Below are 19,396 nucleotides of genomic sequence, written 5' to 3'. Positions count from 1 at the left end.
TAATAATTCACTGCTGATGTAAGGTGTGACCTGTGGGCCATGAGTCTGTATTTCAACAGGACAAACTCATTCTTCCAAGCTAAATAAATGGCTTACCAACAGACGTGGAAACAGTAACTCTAGTTATGTACACATTCAGACACAGCAACATCTGTGATATTAAATAATACATACAAAACAAGATATAATCTGAACACAAGTTTTCAATTGTGATCCAATGGAGTGCATGGCTCCTCCTCAACCTTGCATGCCGATAGAAAATATTAATGATGTGATCCTGGGCAATCTATAATACTTCTTAGTCCACCTTGGATCTTTCGTGTCAACAGGTTTAAGCTGAATAGCTGCTGTTCTGAAGAGGCAGAAGGTGAGCTCTACCCTCACCTGCTACAGGGAAGTGAAAAGGTTGGTTCTGTGGAAAGAGCTAATCTTTCTTCTATTATGACACCAGAGCAGTAGAGGAACTGCTGAGAGCTACACCAGCAGTTGTTTTTCTGCTCTCACTGACCCCTGGAAGGACAAGTTGGTATGTTGATGACATTAACACTATGTCTCACATGCCTGTGGAAACACAGATGTACAGGTGGTCATAAACTTTGAGGTACGAATTAAAAAGAAAATTGTTTAAATGTTGGACAAGGTGGTAATTCTGGCTTCAAAGGCTGGTACTAAAGGACTGAAGTAATGTATGGATTACACTGGGGCAATATTGTTCTGACTGTTTCCATCTCTTGAACATATTTTCACCTCAATCTCCTGCAAACCTGTTCCAGGGCTGTGGAACTCTGCTCTACTGCAAAAGAAGGTCCAAACCTGAAACCAGCTCTGAAGCTCATCTTCCCAGTCTTAACAAGATTGCAATCTACCTTTAATTGCCATACCAATTGCCAGGCAGAATTATTATAAGCCAATTCCAAGCAATGTATAACCTGTGGAGTATTATAATTATCTCTACGCAAGATGGCTTCCTTCAAGATGCATTGAAATTTTGTTATGTTGTCCCATTAATAAAGACCCCTCAAGGCAACCTATATTTTTTTACCAACTATAGAGCAGTCTGCAACCTGGCACGGCTGGTGACAACCATTAAGAAATGTGTTGCTGATCAACTCACTGAATATATCATGAATAAAAACCTTCTGGCTAACTACTAATCTGATTTTCATAAAGAATGCAGCACATAGAAGAGTCACATCAACAATACTTAAAGATATCTAACAAATCCAGCATATCTAGGTGACTTCTTCCTCCTAGTCCTTTTTAATCTCTTGTCAGCATCAAATACCATTTACCACATTAGACTTTCAAAGGTGCTTGATGAAATTTCAGTTCAATGGGCTGCTTAATTGGATTATTGCTTAATTCACACCTTTCCATGAACTCCCACATCAACCGCAATATAAAATCTGCTAAGTGGCTCTATTTCCCTTGAAAAAGTCTTCACCCTCATACTTGAACCAACTGGCTTTCATTCTGTTTTCCAAGCAGTTGTCATCTACAAACTTTGTTAGACAAAAGTCTTATGGGAGGTTTACCCAAGCTTTCTGTGACTGTTCAGATGGTTATTTTGTACTCAGCTGCACAACATAAGTCTAGGTTTAACAATTCTGACCACGGTACCAATGTGGTAAACAACTTACATTGGTTATAGCTACAGATCAGCGTTAAGGTGAATTTTGCCTGTTTAACCTTCAAACCACCCTCTACAATGCATTTGTGTATTTTGTTCATTTTCTGCATCACCATTTTTCCTATCCCCTACCACATCACTTGTTTTAGAACTGTTCTCAAAGTTATAGTCTAACAAGTTATATGTAATGGTTGAATCAAGAGTAAAGTTTAACTCGACTTTGTTATTTGTGAAGAACAGGGACACCCAAAGTGAGTAATCATGGTGCAATAAAGAATTGAATAAATATAAAATAAAAAAACACAAAGTTATCCTGCACATCTTGTGGGTTCATGCGCTGTACTAGCTGTTGGTGGTGCCTCCTTCTCACCTACAGCGTTTTCTTATTTTCCAAGGCCCTTCACCATGACTCCACTCTCAATGTGTTCAAATTTATAGAGACTTTCTTGGACTCGGCCTTCAGACCATAAACGATGGGGAGGATTGAGTTTGGGATATGTTTAAACAGAGTTACGTTTTCTTCTGGAGAAAAAAAACCAACACAAGTCTAACATTGTACACTCCACATCTGGTTTATCTTACCAAACTACTCCCATGATGAAGACCAATGAGAACTATAAGAAGATTCTACATTAATGACTATCCCATTGATTTTATATGACATGATGTTCATTATTTGTATCTATTTGTGTAAAGTCGGTTTGGATTTTCTATTTTTCATTCTTTCGACTACATTTCTCTATGAATTGTTGATTCTTGAACTCTCAAGCAACTTGCTCAGAGTAAATCCGGAGTTTGGACAGTGCTTCTAAAGAGTGCACCACAAAGGATACTGCAGGGAGAATTTTGTTTGCCTGTAAGAACCCTACTGAATGTTGTGGACATAGGATTTATACATATATTCTTGATAGCTTGATTAAAGTGAACTGTAAATCAAAACATAGCTTTCTGTGTCTTTGCTTGTGATATGTTCCCGTGGTCCATATTTCCTCAATGAATGAGGATTTCAAGAACAGTATAAAAACTGTTTTCACTCTTTTCCTTTTGCATTACACGTGTCATATATCTTAGTATTGTAAAAAACGCAAGTTACTAACGTTTAAAGGTAATTATAGCAGTTCTAGGTGTTGATATTTTCAGTACATGTCCATGCTTCGAACTGTTGCCAACAGTGTGGTAAAACTCTTGCAGTTAAAGGTATTGTTATTATTGGCCCCAATCATAAAGGATTGTTGCCTTTGACCAGGAAACAGTACTGTGATTCTGCCTTCCAGGCAAATGAGTAATAAAACCAGAGACTAAAGTAGGACTTGTTGAAGGGAAGGCTGACTATGACTGCTTCTGCCACCGTTTCAGTGACATACTCATGCCTTTATTGTCTAGCGGTTTTGGCAAATTATCTAAATGAACCCAGATCGGTGCTTGCTCATTGGTCAAGCTGTTGAAATGGCAGAATAAGTCACCATGAAGCTGTAGGGAAGCTGTATGCAGATGCACATGGTTCACCCTCTGTGATGAAGCTTCTTAAATGGAAGTAGGTAAATGTGTGAGGACAGCATGTCACTGAAGACTCAACTGGGTTTCACATGACCTCTGACAGAAGCTGGTGGCCATGAAATTCTGTCTCGTATATCTCTTCAGCGGGTCTTCAAAAACCTTAAAATTGATCTCTGAACTGTAGGTGGTGAGGTCGGAGATTTTTTTTTGTATTTTATAAACTAGATCCCAAATTACTGTTTAGTTTTTTAGCCACTCAATGAGTAGCATTTTGTTTGTCCCTTAATGATAGCAAAGGCTCTCATCATCCTTTGGGCGTTGGTGTTAGATTTTACTTTGTGGTGTGGAATATCATGTTAGGTTTTGCTTTGTGGTGTGGGAACGTCATCTTGTTGCATCGTATTTCTATAGGTTTGTGTGCTTTGAATAAAGTAAAAAGCAGTGATCATTCATTGGTACGTGGGCATTGGTGAATGAGCATTCACCAGAAGAGGTTCCTGAAGATGTGCTGTCATAACTGTGCAGTCAGCATCCAAACAGCGATGCATACAAATAGCGTGAATCGATATCTACATGGCTGCTTTCCAGGGTTTAGTGAGAAAGACGGTTCCCAGATGTGCCAGTATAACCACTTTGCCCTTTTATAGTGGTTCTTGGATATCTTTCGAGAAGGTCAATGGATGTTTTGCTAGAGAACTGAACATTGAACTAAATCCACTTAGGGGAACGCTTCTCTGAAACAGCTTTACCTACACCATTTGGGAATAGTGCTGTCTTTTGCTCTGCATCTTGTCAGCCTGTTCCTTTATTGCTGCTTTACTTTTAGCATCAAAGGGTTCAGATCCCTACAGAGTCTGGAAGGCGGTGGAATGGAAATTACAAGAAACACAACTTTATTCATATTGAAAAGTGCAAAAAGCTTGTCAGTGGTGAGTGCATGAATCTGGCTAACACTTCTATCAGTGGTTTAAAGCTATTTGCCATTTGAAGCCACTAAGCAACATGTGTTTGAAGTTTTCATAAACTTGGCCAGCAAAGGATTAAGCACCTAGGGGCATATTATCAAGAAACGGCGTTAAAAATATCGCCGATTAAGCGGCGATAATGGGCTTGATAATAAGCCGTTGAGAATTCCCATAGAAGCCCATGTTCATGTGTCAACATGGGCTTCTATTGGAATTCTCTGCGGCATATTATCAAGCCCATTATCGCCGCTATAGCGGCAGTTTTCTGCCGCTAAAGCGGCGATAACTTTAACGCCATGCTTGATAATATGCCCCCAAGTTTTAGATGGAAACCTGTCCAGAGAGACTTTCTTTTTAAGCCCTCAATACCTCTGCAGTGATGCACTTTTCTATGACAGCATGTATGTGTTTTGGCTCAGTCATGACCCCATAAATGGTTAAAGTGTTCTGCTGTCAACTTGCACCTCCTTTGGATCATGTCTACAGTTGCAGAGCATGGTTTACAGTTCAGTGGTAACGGAGAATTTCTCAACCTCGCGAATAAGTGGAGTATCCACTGGCAGAATTTGGATCAATTGAGGCTCACCTACGGATTTATTAACTCCCCTAGAAATCAGAGGATTTTTCATATAAACCAACTCAAAATCAGGCAACTACTGCTCTGGACCATGCTGTTTTACCCTCTTTACTGATCATCATTGTCTAGTAAATATATAGGATAATGCGCAGATACTGATCGCTGAAATCAAAGCCTGCCTTGGCACTGAGGTGTTCGGTGTCATGCATTCCATAAGAGGTTTTAGGACAATCATTGCCCTCTAAGGTGAATGCTGTGGAGTTGAATTCTGAGAGCGGGACTTCTCTAAAGGACCTATGAGCCAAACCTCATGCTTAGGAAATTGTCCTCACTGAGTCCTGATCACTGCGACCCTGAACACTTGGAGTTCCTTTACTTTTTTTCTTCAAAACTAGCTCAGTAGTTCTTCTCTTTTGGACTCTTATGACCCTAACCACTGAGAAAACAGATGCCCGTGGTGCTGTGGCTCCTGCAATAAAAACTTGTCATGATCTTTCATGTTGTACCATATTCTCACCTTAAACGCAAAGCAGAGAAAAATGACTAACTATATAAGCCAGACAAACAGCCTTTTGCCTGGTGTCCTACAGATCCTATTGTTTTGATACAGAAAACAGGTAAAGTAACAGGAGACAGTGAAATGGGGACACTTGAACATTTCACAGTCAGTAACTCTCAAAGTGTTCTCAGGCACCAGCCTGAAAAGCGGGGGCCAGTTAAAGCATGCAAATCCACATCAGAGTTGTCACTTTTCAAAAAAGAAGGGAAGCGGGCGTGTATCGTAAATTAGACTTCCTGATTAGCTGGGACCACCAAGTACGTTTTCTGCAAGTTTCTGTCATTACACTAGTCGACTTGTTCGAAGGATGTGGCTGGAAGGGCCACCAGCCTCTCAGGATATAAACTGCCCTCTTTTCAGATAGTTTTGGGCAATATCTTAAAGAAACTGAAGACCAGGGTCATCTTTGAAGAAGTTCTATGCTGGACAGGACCATGCTAACTGGTCACATTATCCTATTCTGTCTGGATATTTATTGTACACAAACACACATGCGAATTACAAGGGCTCTTGGACCTATGGAAAAAGACCTTCCAAACAGAGGCTTGGCCATGAAATTAACACCAGCACAGAAATGTTTATAGCTTTTTTTTATAAGTCTGATGTTTGACACATAGGTAAGGAGTTCCATGTAGCGGCCCTTTGCCAAAGAAAATACCTCTTCTGAGACCTCACTTGTGTGCAAAGAGACAACAAGTAGAAAACCGGACACTATTTACTCCGGGGCAATACGTCCTGACTTTATTTGCAATAAAGGTGGGCGGGCTATGCTACATGGTGGGGGTACCCCTGTTTTGCTGATTCCCTACTCCCTAAACACAGCAAATTGTATAATACTAATGCCCACCTCTAGATTATTCTAAAGTTATAGTTTTGTATTATTTCTGATCTGAGTTGGTGCTTAGGATGTGTGTGCTTTGATCAACTAAAAGGTAGGTGCTGTTTGCACAGGAAAGTGTGTTGCTACTGCTTTGCTCAGTAAAGGCAGTTTATTGACCTAGAGCCCACAACTCATTTTCCAAAGGAGCTGGAGTGGAGGTAAGAGAGATGGATATTATCAGAGTGGGCTTGAAAAGGTAATCATGGTGTTTTTCCATATCCTCTCCCAATCACTGTGATACCCCTTGTTTTTGGGGTGTCTCACTCATGCCTCTCACACACGAGCAGCCTGATGTGCTGCAGTAGGAGCTGGTTCACAGTAGCAAGAGTGCCCGGTGCAAAGAAGATCCCAAGGTGCAATCATTGCTGCCGCCCTGACACACTGAGGATACTTTATATGAGGGTGTGTCTTTACCTTGTGGTACTTCCATCTTCTCCACCACTAAAATGCATAAGAATTAGACACCATTCTCTTACATGACATCTCTGCACAGATCCCAAACTACTGGCGAGTAGCCTCACCAGTATGAGGATAAGCAAAACCAAACCTCACTTGTCCGCTAAGAAATATTTTAAATATATTAAAAGGGATGTGGCTGCATGCATAGCCTTTTGCCCCCATGCCTGTCACACTTTATATATACATATATATCATATACATGTATATATATCTATATATATCATACACATGTATATGTATATATACATGTATATATATACACACACATGTATATATATATACATATATATATATATATATATATATATATATATATTCCTTAGTTGAGCACTGCACCGCCTCAGTTCCTTCTTTTCTCCCCACACATGAGGTCCAGGGACAAATAAAGACCATTAGACTTACGGCAAAGAGCTGAGGTGCTGTTTCTACGCCTGCCAAGGGGAATCCTGCTTCTTGACCAGTACAGAGGGGTCTTTTCTCCTGGAGAGGAAAAAAAGCCCCCGTCAAAACAAATGCCACTGGTCGTAAAAGAAAGCTTTGGCCTGGGGCCACCTCAGTGAAAACAACTGTGGACAGGAGCTTATGCAGAACCTGTTTTATGGCAGCGGAATAGATTGCTACAACCTCGGACAGGAATATTTAATACCAATAGGGGTCAAAAACATTACTTTGAACGAACGGTCCTGACATTGTCTCGCTCAGCTTTTCCTTGCACTTTTTTCAGGAAACTTTCCCTCCACTCACCGGCAGAAATCTGCTTTACATAGATATGCTGGAAAGTTCTAACCGGTTTATTTCAAGGGGCCTCGAAGCAGGCTAGGTTTCACTTTCCCCCAAAGTCTTCCCTGTTTTAGATAACATAACATATGGTCTTTAGGCAAAGAAATGAGGCAGGGCCAGTATTTTACATACATAGCCATTAAATTTGCATACGTTTACAACGTAAAACATGATAGTCTTTTTAACCCCTTTAAGAAAAATATACATGCAAAATGTCCGTTTGCATTTGCCACCCGATCTGAGAGCCCCATTTCTCTGTACAAAGAGGTTGTGACGAAGTGTCACTTGTGAATTTTAAATGGTGAATATTTACTGTCTGAAAATGAGCAGTAATCTTTCCAACCTATACCCATGTCCTACAGACTAATCTCGTTCTTTTAGAAATTCAAGATGGCGACCCCATATGTTCCAGATTTGGATTAACTGGAATATTTACCAAGAAGAGGAAACTAACTAAGATCTGTGTGTACAGAATAGGCATGGTGGGGATCTCCTTGGCCTCTTAAACAATTATGCTCTCCATCCCACCCTTTCTGATCAACAGAGCCCAGCATATTTGCCCGGCTCCGTATTTCACAAAGCAGCTTCAGCGCTTATTTTTTCTTGGCCATAATTGCTCATTGCACTCTCTGCCGTTGACCTCAGCCACATCAGGCTGATTCACAAGCACCTGCAGTGGCAGGGCTTTGCTCTTGTATGGTGCCTTGCCTAGGACTCACACCAGCAGAAATAAAGAATTCCACTTGAATGTACAGCACACGCCATGGAAAGGTTACATGACTGCTGTTCTAGGAGCCTTGCCTGTTGTGAAAATATTTGAAGGCCTGTTCCTTTTGCCAAGTCAAGATGGCTACCCACTTCATTTATAACATAATATTTGGCTGTATCTGCCTACAGTAACAGAGCAGGGAACTAATTTTCATGAAAAACAAGAACAAAGAATGCAACTATTTAGGCAGTTAGTAGCTCACCCTTTACCTTCCTCCCCAGAGAGAACCCTTTTCAGAGAAATTTCACAACCAATAACCTTGAGACTACCTCTCTCTACTTGAGGCCTATGACTATCTCACTTTGAGATAAAGTGATTTTAAGAAGTTGACCATACTTTCTCTCCTACAATGATTTTGACTTCTACTTTAACCAGTAGATGATAATTTGTGGTATCTTTATCCAGCAGCATTATTACTGTGGGGAATATAAAACTCCTTACTGTTGATTTCCACAATGTGTTTAATTATTACAATGACTGTGCCATGGAAACACACCATACACCAAACCACTGCATGCCTCTACCTAAGATGGAGTCAAAGCTTATTTTTAGGACAGTGTTCATAAGGATGCCTCATTTGTAGTATCATTAGAGATCTTCAGACCTGCTACTTGGGCTGCACTGTGACTCTTTTTCATTTGTGATTCCAATTTGATAGTTTATACCCAGTATAATTGAATGTAAGGCATAGCTCTCAATGCATATTCATTTGAAGGTTTCCGCTCTTGTTTACTCATCTTCACAGAACAGACAAGCAAAATACAGGTTTATTCAACTGAATGGGATCACTCGTGATATTTTAAATTTGTATTGATTTCAAGGGACTCACCTTTAAAAAAAACACCTGATCTCACCCTCGTATGAGATTCAAAAGTGCTGCACATGCACCTGCCTGAGGTATGTTTTTACTGTGCTGTCAACCACATCTCATTGAGTTTGGTCATCAGTCCACAATGTCTTGGGGAATGTGTGCAGAGACAGCAAATAAAAGAAAGGTGTGCCAATAATCTACCTTTCTAGGTTACCTCCAATGTGAAATTTGCACAGATTGCCAACTCCTTCCAAGCCTGGCTCCACTCTGAGAACCTAAGTCGCGGGATACATAAGATATTGTACAGCCGTTTCCCAGGAAGCCAAATACAGGCCATGCATGGCATTCTCCTGCAATTTATAAACTTAGAAATAATACGTTGTGATCCTAAATACAGCGCCAGAACACCAAAGCAGTTTGGCAATCAATGCAGGGAAGACGCTATTAAGGAACATATATTACGTTTAAGTAACTGGTTCTGTTGTGTTTTACTCATTACAGGTTCATGTTCCTTCTCCTTTTCATCATAGTCTGGCTTTCATTTTAACCAAATAACTGTTCCATAAAAAATACCGACATTTTCTCCTGTCATTGAATGTGGGCTCATGGTGGTCTAGTACTTTAGAGGGGGTGCTGCTTGGCGTCCATGAATGTGGCAGCACAGCCGTCGAAGACCTGGAAATGGAGAGCCTTGGGACAATGAGGGACACCTGCACTCGGCTTGTTGTCATCCAGTGTAGGGCCTGGAGCCATAGTACTCACGTTTGCTGATCTACGTGCGAGTGAACGTGAGAAGCGTGACGTTAATGGCCGCCCGGTCTCAGAGCACGTAGGGCCAATGAGAATGCTAGCTCAAAACGTTATGGGCGGGAGCCCACGAGGCTATTATGCTAATGATCTCCCACCGGGCAACGAGTGTTGGGGTTGTGAGGTTGTGGACGGTACTCATTTCCTCACGGCACTGTCATTGATTTTGGGACCTGTAAGCTATTTGATTGTTGTATTTCGCTATGAGACATTAAAATTCATATCCAGTGTTAACTTGTAACATGTTGTTGCGTTGTACTGACACTAGATGACAGCAGAATGTAAGGAATGGCAGTGTACATTAATTTCCACTGCTACGACACGGCAGAAGACGGGTACCTTTATCTTCATCTATTTATCTTTGTCCACAGTTTCCCCTTCAAGTGTTAGATATGTATTACCACTGCGCCAGATAAGCAGCAGGGGGGACCCCCACAGTCTCATGCCATCTCCTCGCAGAGCCTTTGTGACAGTAGCTTGAGTGCCCCTCACCCGCCCCTGCACCTACCTGACATGCTGCTTTGAGCCAGAGAGTTTTTGAAACCCTCGCATGTAAAGCATATCTAATCAGCGTTTCTTGTGAAACATGAACAAGAAAAAAACGATGAGAACGCCACAAAGAGATGTAATAATACACTAAGTGTGCTTAACATGTCACAGTACATCATGCAGTCTCTTCCACGCTATGCTGTTAGGAACATGAGCTGCTGTTAGAGTCAATGACCATGGTGGTGGGAATCAATGTAAACATCTGGAGGGCAGGTCATCAAATTGGCTAACATGCAGATTCAAAAGGCTAAATATACCATTCCAATTCAAATTCTACTTCATCTTTTTAAGGCCTGCCCTCAAATCTGAGTCAATAGGGTGCCAATTTCCAGGCCACTCTTAGAGGCTGATGAATCCTGGCTTGGCTGGTGGACCGCCACACTAAAGGGAATTGGCTCACGGAGTTTCAACTGTTCGGGGTAGCAGACTACAAGGCAAGTTGTGCTTGCCTGTGGCTGTGTTGCAATCTATGTTTTTAAACAGGCGCGGCTCACAAAGTGCATGAAGCCTTGGTTCCATCCTGGTACGTACAGTAAGTGTTACCTTGTGATGCCTCCTTCTTCTTCTGAAACGTAGCAGCTCCTTGTGCTGGCGGGACACAAAGTTGACCGCAGCGTACTCCAGCAGGGCGGAGAAGACGAAGAGCAGGCACACAGCCATCCAGATGTCAATAGCCTTGACATAAGATACCTTGGGAGGAAGAGAGAAAAAAGCTCTCGTGAGAAGCTCCTGAGATATTATTTTCTACTCTCCTATTTATTTGATGATTTACAATTCAAAATGTGTATAAAAAGCATGTAACAGAAAAATTATTTAAAAAATGCTGAACGTTATAAATTCCAATCAGTGCCGTCTTAACCCATGGGCACGCAGGGCAATTGCCCTGGGGCCCCACGAGCATAGGGGCCCCATGCAGGCCAGAATTTAACACAAATTTCCAGTTAAACATTTATATTCCTGCGAGTGGTTGTGTAGACAGGGCCTAGTGCACTGCTTTGCCTGGGGACCCGTACTGCTGTTAAGATGGCCCTGATTCCGATACCAAAAGGTAGCATGTTGTATAAAATAAAATGAAAAAGATGGCTGCCAAGTTATTTCACACTGCGTGGAGACCATCTTGAGAGTGGTGAAAATAAAATGTTCTATACTATCCAGATGGCGACTACATTGAGTTGACAGGGTGCATCATTTACTGTGGTGGCCATTTTGAAAGTAAAGAAAACATTTATGTATTTATATCATTTAGCATGGCCAGTTGCCATTATGGGCTTTGCTAGTGTTGGACCATTATAAAAGGATTGTTACAAAACCAGGGCCTCATTTATGAGGCCCTACCAGCACTTATCTGCTGCCAAAACGTCACTTTTTTTGACGTTCCGGTGGCACAAAGTGCCACTGGCATATTTATAAGGGCACGTAAAGCCGCATTACGTGGCTTTTCATGGCCTTATAAATATGTGCCCCTTTCACGCAGAAAACTGTGTGAAAGGGGCGTTCCATGGGTGTTGCTGGCAATGCCCCCAGCAACAACCATGGCTTTTTGAACCTGTCTCAGCATTATGAAAATCGTAAGTCTGAGGCATCGCCAAAACCTCACGCCTCCCCAGAAGAGGCGTAAGGGAGGCACAACGAGCAGAAATATCTTGAATTCTCCAGCACACATAGAAAGAGAAAAATACCGTTTGTGAATGTTTTTGTGCAGGAAGGTTTTCCTTCCCCCACAAAAATAATCATCACCGCAAAGCAGGCACCCTTGCACCATGTTGCAAAGGGGCCTGCGTTGGTGCACGGGATCCCATTGGGTGCCGGCGCAGGGAAAAAGGTCAAGAATGCCCCATATCTAATAAATGCGGCGCATTGCTGCCCTTTACTTTTGCTGTAGGGCAGTGCAGCAGCAAGGCTTACTTCAGTGACCTTTTTCAAAAAACCATCAGGTGTGAAGGGGCAGGAAAGCGATGGAGGTGCTGCGAAGGGAATGTATTTCAAATAAAAAATGGAATGTGATGGGGCAGGCAGGGGATAAACAGAAGAGTGAGGCTTGGGGTGGTCAACTAAATGCTGCTGAAGAGCTGAAGCAGTGAGCAGGGAATGTCATGAGAGCAACGGTTAGGGATGTGGAAAAAAAGGCTGGGAATGATGGTGAGGGATGGGAAAAGCTGGGGAGTGGGAGAGCAACACGTGGACTGGTGGGAGTGTGGAGAGATAAGAAGCATGCACCACATGGGAGCTGGAGAAAGAGCAAGAAAACATACACTACTGTGCAGTTCTTAAATCAAAAGAAAAAAGTAGTTCCAGGCGTGCACTGATGGATGGAGTGGAGTGGAGGGATACAGATCATCCAATAGCAAGCATGGTAAAGAAGCTATGCTCCAGGGAAGGGACAAACACAAAGAAGAGGAAGGAAAGCCATTGACAAGAAGGAAATGCGATTCACAAAATAGACAACCAATGAAAGCAGCGGGCTGACCCAAAAGCCTACAATAAGTATTGATATTGTCCACAATAAGTCTTTCGACAACTTTCAACAACTTTTCGACTACTGTAGGCGAGGATGAAAAATTACTTTCTTTGCTACCAAATTATTAGCATTAACATACATAACAGTTCATATCACAACATTTTTGCCTCAAACTTTAGAGCTTGGGATTACTCCGCTCAACTTTGTGCAAACAGCAAAATTGCATACATTCTTCGTACCTTGGGGAGAGAGGCTCGGGAACCAGAACTCTGAGTGGTCATGGTAAGCACTGTGGTAATACCCAGGCCGACCCGGGCAGGTGCAGCATCCATATTGATCCAGAAGGAGACCCAGGAGAGGATGACGATTAGAAGGCTTGGGATGTACATCTGAATCAGGTAATATCCCATCTGCCGTTCAAGGTGGAAACGTGCCTCGATGCAGGTGAATTTGCCTAGGAGATGGACAATGTTTCATCCCTTTGTTCTTTGAAGTTCGACATCAACCCAGTGTTGCATATTGAGTTCTGAGAACCATGCAGAATAAGTCTAGAATGTTGACAAATATAATAATATAAACCGCACTGCCTGCTGTTCGTCACAGCAGGCTGAATTCCTTGAGGTGCTGTGTCTGCAGAAACTGCAGGAATCCCCTCATCCCTTCGGTCTCATCCCACTTAAATGGTCGTCTGCATAATTGCACAATGCCTCTGTACATATAAACTGTTGCGTTTACTTCAGTATGTATGCAAAAATTTGTTATTGGAGGATTTCCAGGAACCTGCCCATTCTCAACCAAAGCCATTCTGTAGGATACCATATTTTGGGGATGTGACAATATGTTGGGGGGGCACAACTGGCGTAATCATCAATGGCATAATTCCTTGTAATTATCGCAAAATTGCTGAAAAAAGAATATAGCAGTGCTACAGGACGTGACAGCAGTAGCCTGCAGCTGCTTGCGCGCCATATGGGGATATTTACTAGAGAAGTGGCGGAGCTTGGCGTTAGCCTCCTTGGCTTAACGCCACGCTCCACCACTTCTTAAACGCAGGGCTGCACCACATTTACAACAATATGGTGCAGCACTGCGTTCCCCCTTGCACTGGCGCAAAATTTAGCAGCCTAGCGCCAACGCAGGCACCCTTGCACCATAGTGCAAGGGTGTCTGCGTTGAAGGAGAAGACTGTTTATGTGCAGGAAGGTCTCCTTCCTGCACATAAACAATCTTTAAATGGTGTTTTGTAACGTTTATCTGTGCAGCTTAATGCATCACACATCAAAGTTGCTAAAATTCATTTTATTTTAATGATTGATGATGTGCAGGAAGGGTCACCTTCCTGTACATAAACAATCAATGGCCTTTTGCTGTTTCTATGTGTGCTGCACAACACAGCACACATAGAATCAGCAAAAACAAGGAGAAATGAAACATTTCTCTTCATGGTGCCTGTTTAAGAACAGGTTTTCCCTGGTCTTAATTTTGGCGCTGCCCCATATTTACGATGCCCTTGTAAATATGGGACAGTGTAAAAATCAATGGGTATTGTGGTGGAACGCCCACCGTAACACCCATTGCCCACCCCTTTCACTTTCACGCTAAGTATAGCGCTAAAGGGGGCCTTATTTACAAAGCAGCGTCAAGCTACATTAAGTGGCTTAACGCTGCCTTGTAAATAAGGCGAAGCACATATCACCACAGGAACGTCACTAAGAGCGACGTTCCTGCGGCAATAGGGGCTTGTATATAAGCCCTATCGGGGCATATTTACTAAGAAGTGATGAAGTGTGGCGTTAGCCTTCCTGGCTTAATGAGGCACACCACCATTTCTGAAATGCAGGGCTGCACCATATTTATAACAATATGGTGCAGCCCTGCATTTCCCCCTGCGATGGTGCTAAATTTAGCAGCCTAGCGCCACCGCAGACACCCTTGCACCGTAGTGCAAGGATGTCTGCGTTGAGGGGAAGATTGTTTAAGTGCAGGAAGGTCATTGCTTCCGGCACATAAACAATCCATGTCGTTTTGCTGATTCTATATGTGCTGCACAACGCAGCCCGCATGGAAACAGCAAAAACGAGGAGAAATTAAACATTTCTCCTCATTTCACTAGGTTAAGACCATGTTTTACATGGTCTTAATTTTGGTGCTGCCTCCTATTAACGCTACCCTTGTAAATAGGGAATTGTGCTACTAAACCAGCGCAGCATTTCAGGCTTCGTTTCACTAAGTTTATTGTTTATTATAGTAATGCCGCTGTCCTTCTATTATGTATAAAAAACGCCAGGTCGGCATCACTCCAGCAGGAAACTACATCTCCCACCTTTTTGTTGGAAGAAACTACAATTCCCATGAGTCAATGGCAGCATCTTGACCCGGGAGAAATCAATCGTTACTCCATCCGGTTTGGGCTTGATGTACCTTACGTGGATTAACGGGATCGTGGCATGCCGCAACAGTGAAAACTTCGGTAAGCGGGATACGGATCCTTTTTCACATCTTAATCAACTGCGTCGATAGAAATAGCCGAATTTATCTAATGGCGACGTCTTTGACCTTCAGTTTCAGTTGACGATACGAGAAAGGAAAGGGACACGACTAAGTACCCAGCAAACTTGCAAAAGTGAGAGACCACGTCAGGACGGAAATATTTCATCTGCCCATATATCGAGTCAGACTACAGGAGAAATTCAGGGTGAGCAAAAATGAAATTCAGCTGTTGTGATGTCTGTTATGTTTGTCATATCATGGGAAGAATGACAATACGAGTGGGAATTATCTATTTGTTTTCACAGCTCCAGTTCAAGCTGTTAGAGTTTTTTGAAGGCCAAAGAAGGTTAAGGTTCCATACTGACACTCTTTCGTAAGGTGGGTGTGCTAAGCCGCTGGTGGGGGCTGGCGTCAGTTCTTAAGCTGTTTTCACTTATCTAAATAGGTTTTTTCGCTTTCTTGTTTTTTATTACAGAAATTGGTTGGTCCTAAGGAGAACCTCATAAAGATAGAGGTTCGAAACGCGTCGACCAGTCGGTCCTTCTTACATCCATTTTGAAAGCTCTGCCCTATATGTGCTTTTGGTGCTTTAATTGTTTATGAAAAAAAGAGAAAATGTCGCAACACACATAAAGTGTGGATAATAATTCATCTTAAAAGGGAGAGGTGTCATAAGGACCGTTTTGTGTAGTGTATGTCAGTTGCTGGTATGAATGGATTGGCCAAGAATGCTTGATGAATGAATGTAGTTTAAAAAAAACCCTAGGGTATTTACAGTCCGGTTTCACTGTGTTTGAATATATTTGTATGTTTACTGTATTGCTTTTTGTAAAATGCAAATGTGCAATGAATAATTGCGGATCACATAAAAAAGAAAAATGTTAAATAAATAATAAATGTTTTTCTGAGTAATGGGCAATTTGTAAAGCCTTCCTTTCCTATTTCACTTCATGATAGGTTTTTGCTGAAAAGGGATTATTGTCTAATAGGTCTCAGTTTGGACAAGATGTTTTGTTGGTTTGGTTAAATTGGCTTAGTCCAGCTGAGTTTTTGAGCCAGAGCCCAGTTTTGGTTTATAACCCTTGTAAATAGAGGGCAGCGTCACAATCAATCGGTGTTGTGGTGGAACGCCCACCGCAACACCCATTGCCCTCCCATTTCACGCTAAGTATAACGTGAAAGGGTGCCTTACTTACAAGGCAGCATTAAGCCACGTTAAGTGCATTAACTCTGCCTTGTTAATAAGGCGAAGCCCCTATCGCCACTACAACGTCCCGAAAAGTGACAGTGTGGTGAGTGGCAATAGGGGCTTGAAAATATGCCCCTTAGTTTGTTGTTCTTGGGCTTCTGCAGTAGTATTTTTGCTCCAAACGTTTCTTAATTACTCAAGCTGACATAATCGTGTAATTTCGGGAAATTCACATCACAAGAGTAATGCGTAATTACTGAAATTACACCAGCATAATTGAAATTACACCCAGGCCTAAAATATATTCGAATTAATAGATTTGGGCAATTGAGAGATACTGTTAGACGTGGTGACTGTGCCCTATTTAATGGACACCTTCTTCCTACATTGTTGTTTTTGATTCTCTTCTTACCTTGGCTTTCACAATAAACAAAACAAGTTATGTAATGTGAAGTTTTGCCCTTAGCTGGCTAATCAAGACTTCATCTGTGTACTGCTTTTATCGTGTAGTTAATTTAAACACAGAAGACACACAGTGAATCAAGAATGAATGAATGAATGAAGCAAGAGAGGTGAAAATAAATGGCACCTTATCTCTATGTAGAGGTCTAGGATTTATTGGTATTCACGCACCCCCCCCCCCCTCATGCTTCATATGAGTACTAGAGCGAGCTGCAAAGGCAGCTACGTTGATGGCAGAGGGAGTTCGCTATTTACTGCCATTGGAACTAGTGACTTTTCTCGAGCTGGAGGGGTCTCCACTCTCCAGCCACTGATGTCGCCACCTGGTTTCCATAGCTCTGCCGCCATGATGGAACGTGTACAATACAGTTGGTGCAGAGTGTGGGGCTTCACCCCAATTTCGGTTGGTTAACCAGTTCCGTGCTATGATGCAATTATTGAGAGTACGGTGTCCGAGAAGGATCAGCACAGGCAGACTTGCTTAGAGGGAACTCGTGAAAATTACTGACAGCCTGCACCTCTGAAAGTCTAACAGTAAAGTTACCTTATATGCCTAGATTTAATGTATGGTTTACAATGACATGCACTTTTTAACAAGTCTGAACCCCTGTGTGGTTGTTCACACATAACGAAATGTAAGGTAGATGTAGCTCGAGTACAAATCCTATGCCTCACACTACCGGCTCACCTTTGCAACATAGCACAACCGACATTTGTAGTGCCAGCTTCGCCGTTGACGTCATCGGCGGGCGACTATTGCTAAATCAGATGCTCTTTTGTCCTTCACGCAACTTAGTACTGCGATTTTTCACTCAACAGCTTGAAGGATGGTGAATCTGGGTCTGTATGTAATGTGGTCCAGGCTACCACTATAACAAAACCTGCTTGCACCACTACTTATTTGTGCAAGCTGTTTTGCCACATTCATTTACCTTTATGTGTATGGTTCGTATTGTGCTTGACCCGGAAGAACACTCAGCTCCAGGAACTTCTAAACCACTAGTTGCCTCCACATGGCCCACCACATTGTCAATAATGTTCTAATTCCAATAGAGCACAGCCCTGCGCGTGGCACCAGCTCTGGTCCGTCAGGATTCGGTGCGGGAGGTGGCAGGTGAATGCAGACTGTGCTTCGCCTACTCACCAGTGTTGTAGTTCTTGGTGCAGTACCGCAAATCCTTCTCCTCCTTCAAGATGAACTGTGGTAGAGTCAGTCCGTCCGCGACCTGCACGGCACCCGGCTCCTGCCATTCAAACACGAGGTCATTCATGGTGTAGCCAACTACAAGCAAGAGGGAAAGAGCAGAGGGCAGCCATTTATAAACACAGATCGCTTGGCGTGGAGTGTCGGGGGCTCAAAGCATGTACGACCTAGCCCAGCGCACTCATGGGTTACGGGCTCCAAAAATGAAAACTAGAATCATTTACCGTTGGTTTCCTGGGCCCTCTTTACGACTGGACCCCCAAAATAATTTACAAAGTGTCCCCTATAGCCCCTGTCTCTCAATGGTAACACAGGAGAATAGTGTAAGGCTTCTTTAACACAATGGTATGACGTAGACACTATGGGACTGATTCACAAAACATGACTGTGACTATACTGGTGTATTCCTGGCTTGCTACCGAATTGCAGGAGTAAGCCAAGAGTCTTGAAGAGTTAGTCACAGCCCAAACTGTGCTCTGAAGGTGCAGCACGTGGGGCCTTTAGAGCACAGCTTTAAGGCTTCCATTTCAGTCTGTGCTTTACTTGGCAAAAAAAAAAAATAAGTGGGTTTGCGATCCTCAGGTCCGCAGTCTAAGGATTAGGGCCTGATTTACATTTTGACCGTCGGCCTGTCCTTCACCAGGGTGACGGAGTAACTTACTCTATCTCCCTGGCAGAGGTGTGAACGGCCACATTTAAAAATGTCCATCGGTTCTGCAGACATTCGAAGCATTAACAGGAATTGAAATCAAGGCGGTTCCTGCCAATGCATTGTAACTTTTCCGGACGGCTCTGTCAAACATGATTGAGCTGTACGGCATAGTTAAAACGTTTTTTATTAAAAAAATATAAAAAAAATCCAAAGTTGGATTTTCTTTCTGAAGAAAAACAAACCAATGCCCTCCTCCCAAGGTGAGGGGGCATTGACTACTTTTCAATGCCGCCAACTGGCAGGTCTTTCCTGGCAGTGACAGGCATTGAAAAATGGCTACATGTCCACTGATCTAAGTTATGTGAGTGGACATATAGGCAACCCTCCGACGACCCTTACTTGGTTGGGCCATCAGAGAAGTTTGACCACAGTGGTGACGGAGTTGTCTCCGCAATCATCAAACTATAGTTCGCCCACATTTAAATTGGGCAGGCAGACCATAGTCTTGGTGGGGAGGGAAATCGGTCACAATTGCGACAAAGTTTAACCTCCGTCCAGACTTAAATTGGGCCCTTAGTCCATAGCTCAACCATCAAAAGCAAACGCCCAATCTCAGCCTTTCTCTTGCGAATCAGCAATCAACAGCTCCAGTTGCTAC

The 19,396-nt window shown here is 42.7% G+C and overlaps 1 protein-coding gene across 4 annotated transcripts in view; it reads right to left on the bottom strand.

Moving 5' to 3' along the window:
* GLRA1 (glycine receptor alpha 1) overlaps positions 1 to 19,396 on the bottom strand; it is a 404,715-nt gene that overhangs the window by 24,586 nt on the left and 360,733 nt on the right. The window contains exons 6-9 of one of the 4 annotated variants that reach the window (XM_085617658.1): positions 18,027 to 18,164; positions 12,981 to 13,195; positions 10,815 to 10,973; positions 6,970 to 7,047 (exon numbers count right to left, since the gene is read on the bottom strand). In XM_085617658.1, coding sequence (XP_085473784.1) covers positions 6,970 to 7,047; positions 10,815 to 10,973; positions 12,981 to 13,195; positions 18,027 to 18,164 — 590 coding nt within the window. The remainder of the gene's footprint in view (positions 1 to 6,969; positions 7,048 to 10,814; positions 10,974 to 12,980; positions 13,196 to 18,026; positions 18,165 to 19,396) is intronic. The other 3 variants (XM_085617659.1, XM_085617660.1, XM_085617661.1) reach the window with 3 other exon arrangements.

Source organism: Triturus cristatus, chromosome 7 (assembly GCF_964204655.1).
Source record: "Triturus cristatus chromosome 7, aTriCri1.1, whole genome shotgun sequence".
Taxonomy (NCBI): domain Eukaryota; kingdom Metazoa; phylum Chordata; class Amphibia; order Caudata; family Salamandridae; genus Triturus; species Triturus cristatus.
Note: the sequence above shows the minus strand (reverse complement) of the source record. Positions and strands in the feature narration are given on the sequence as shown.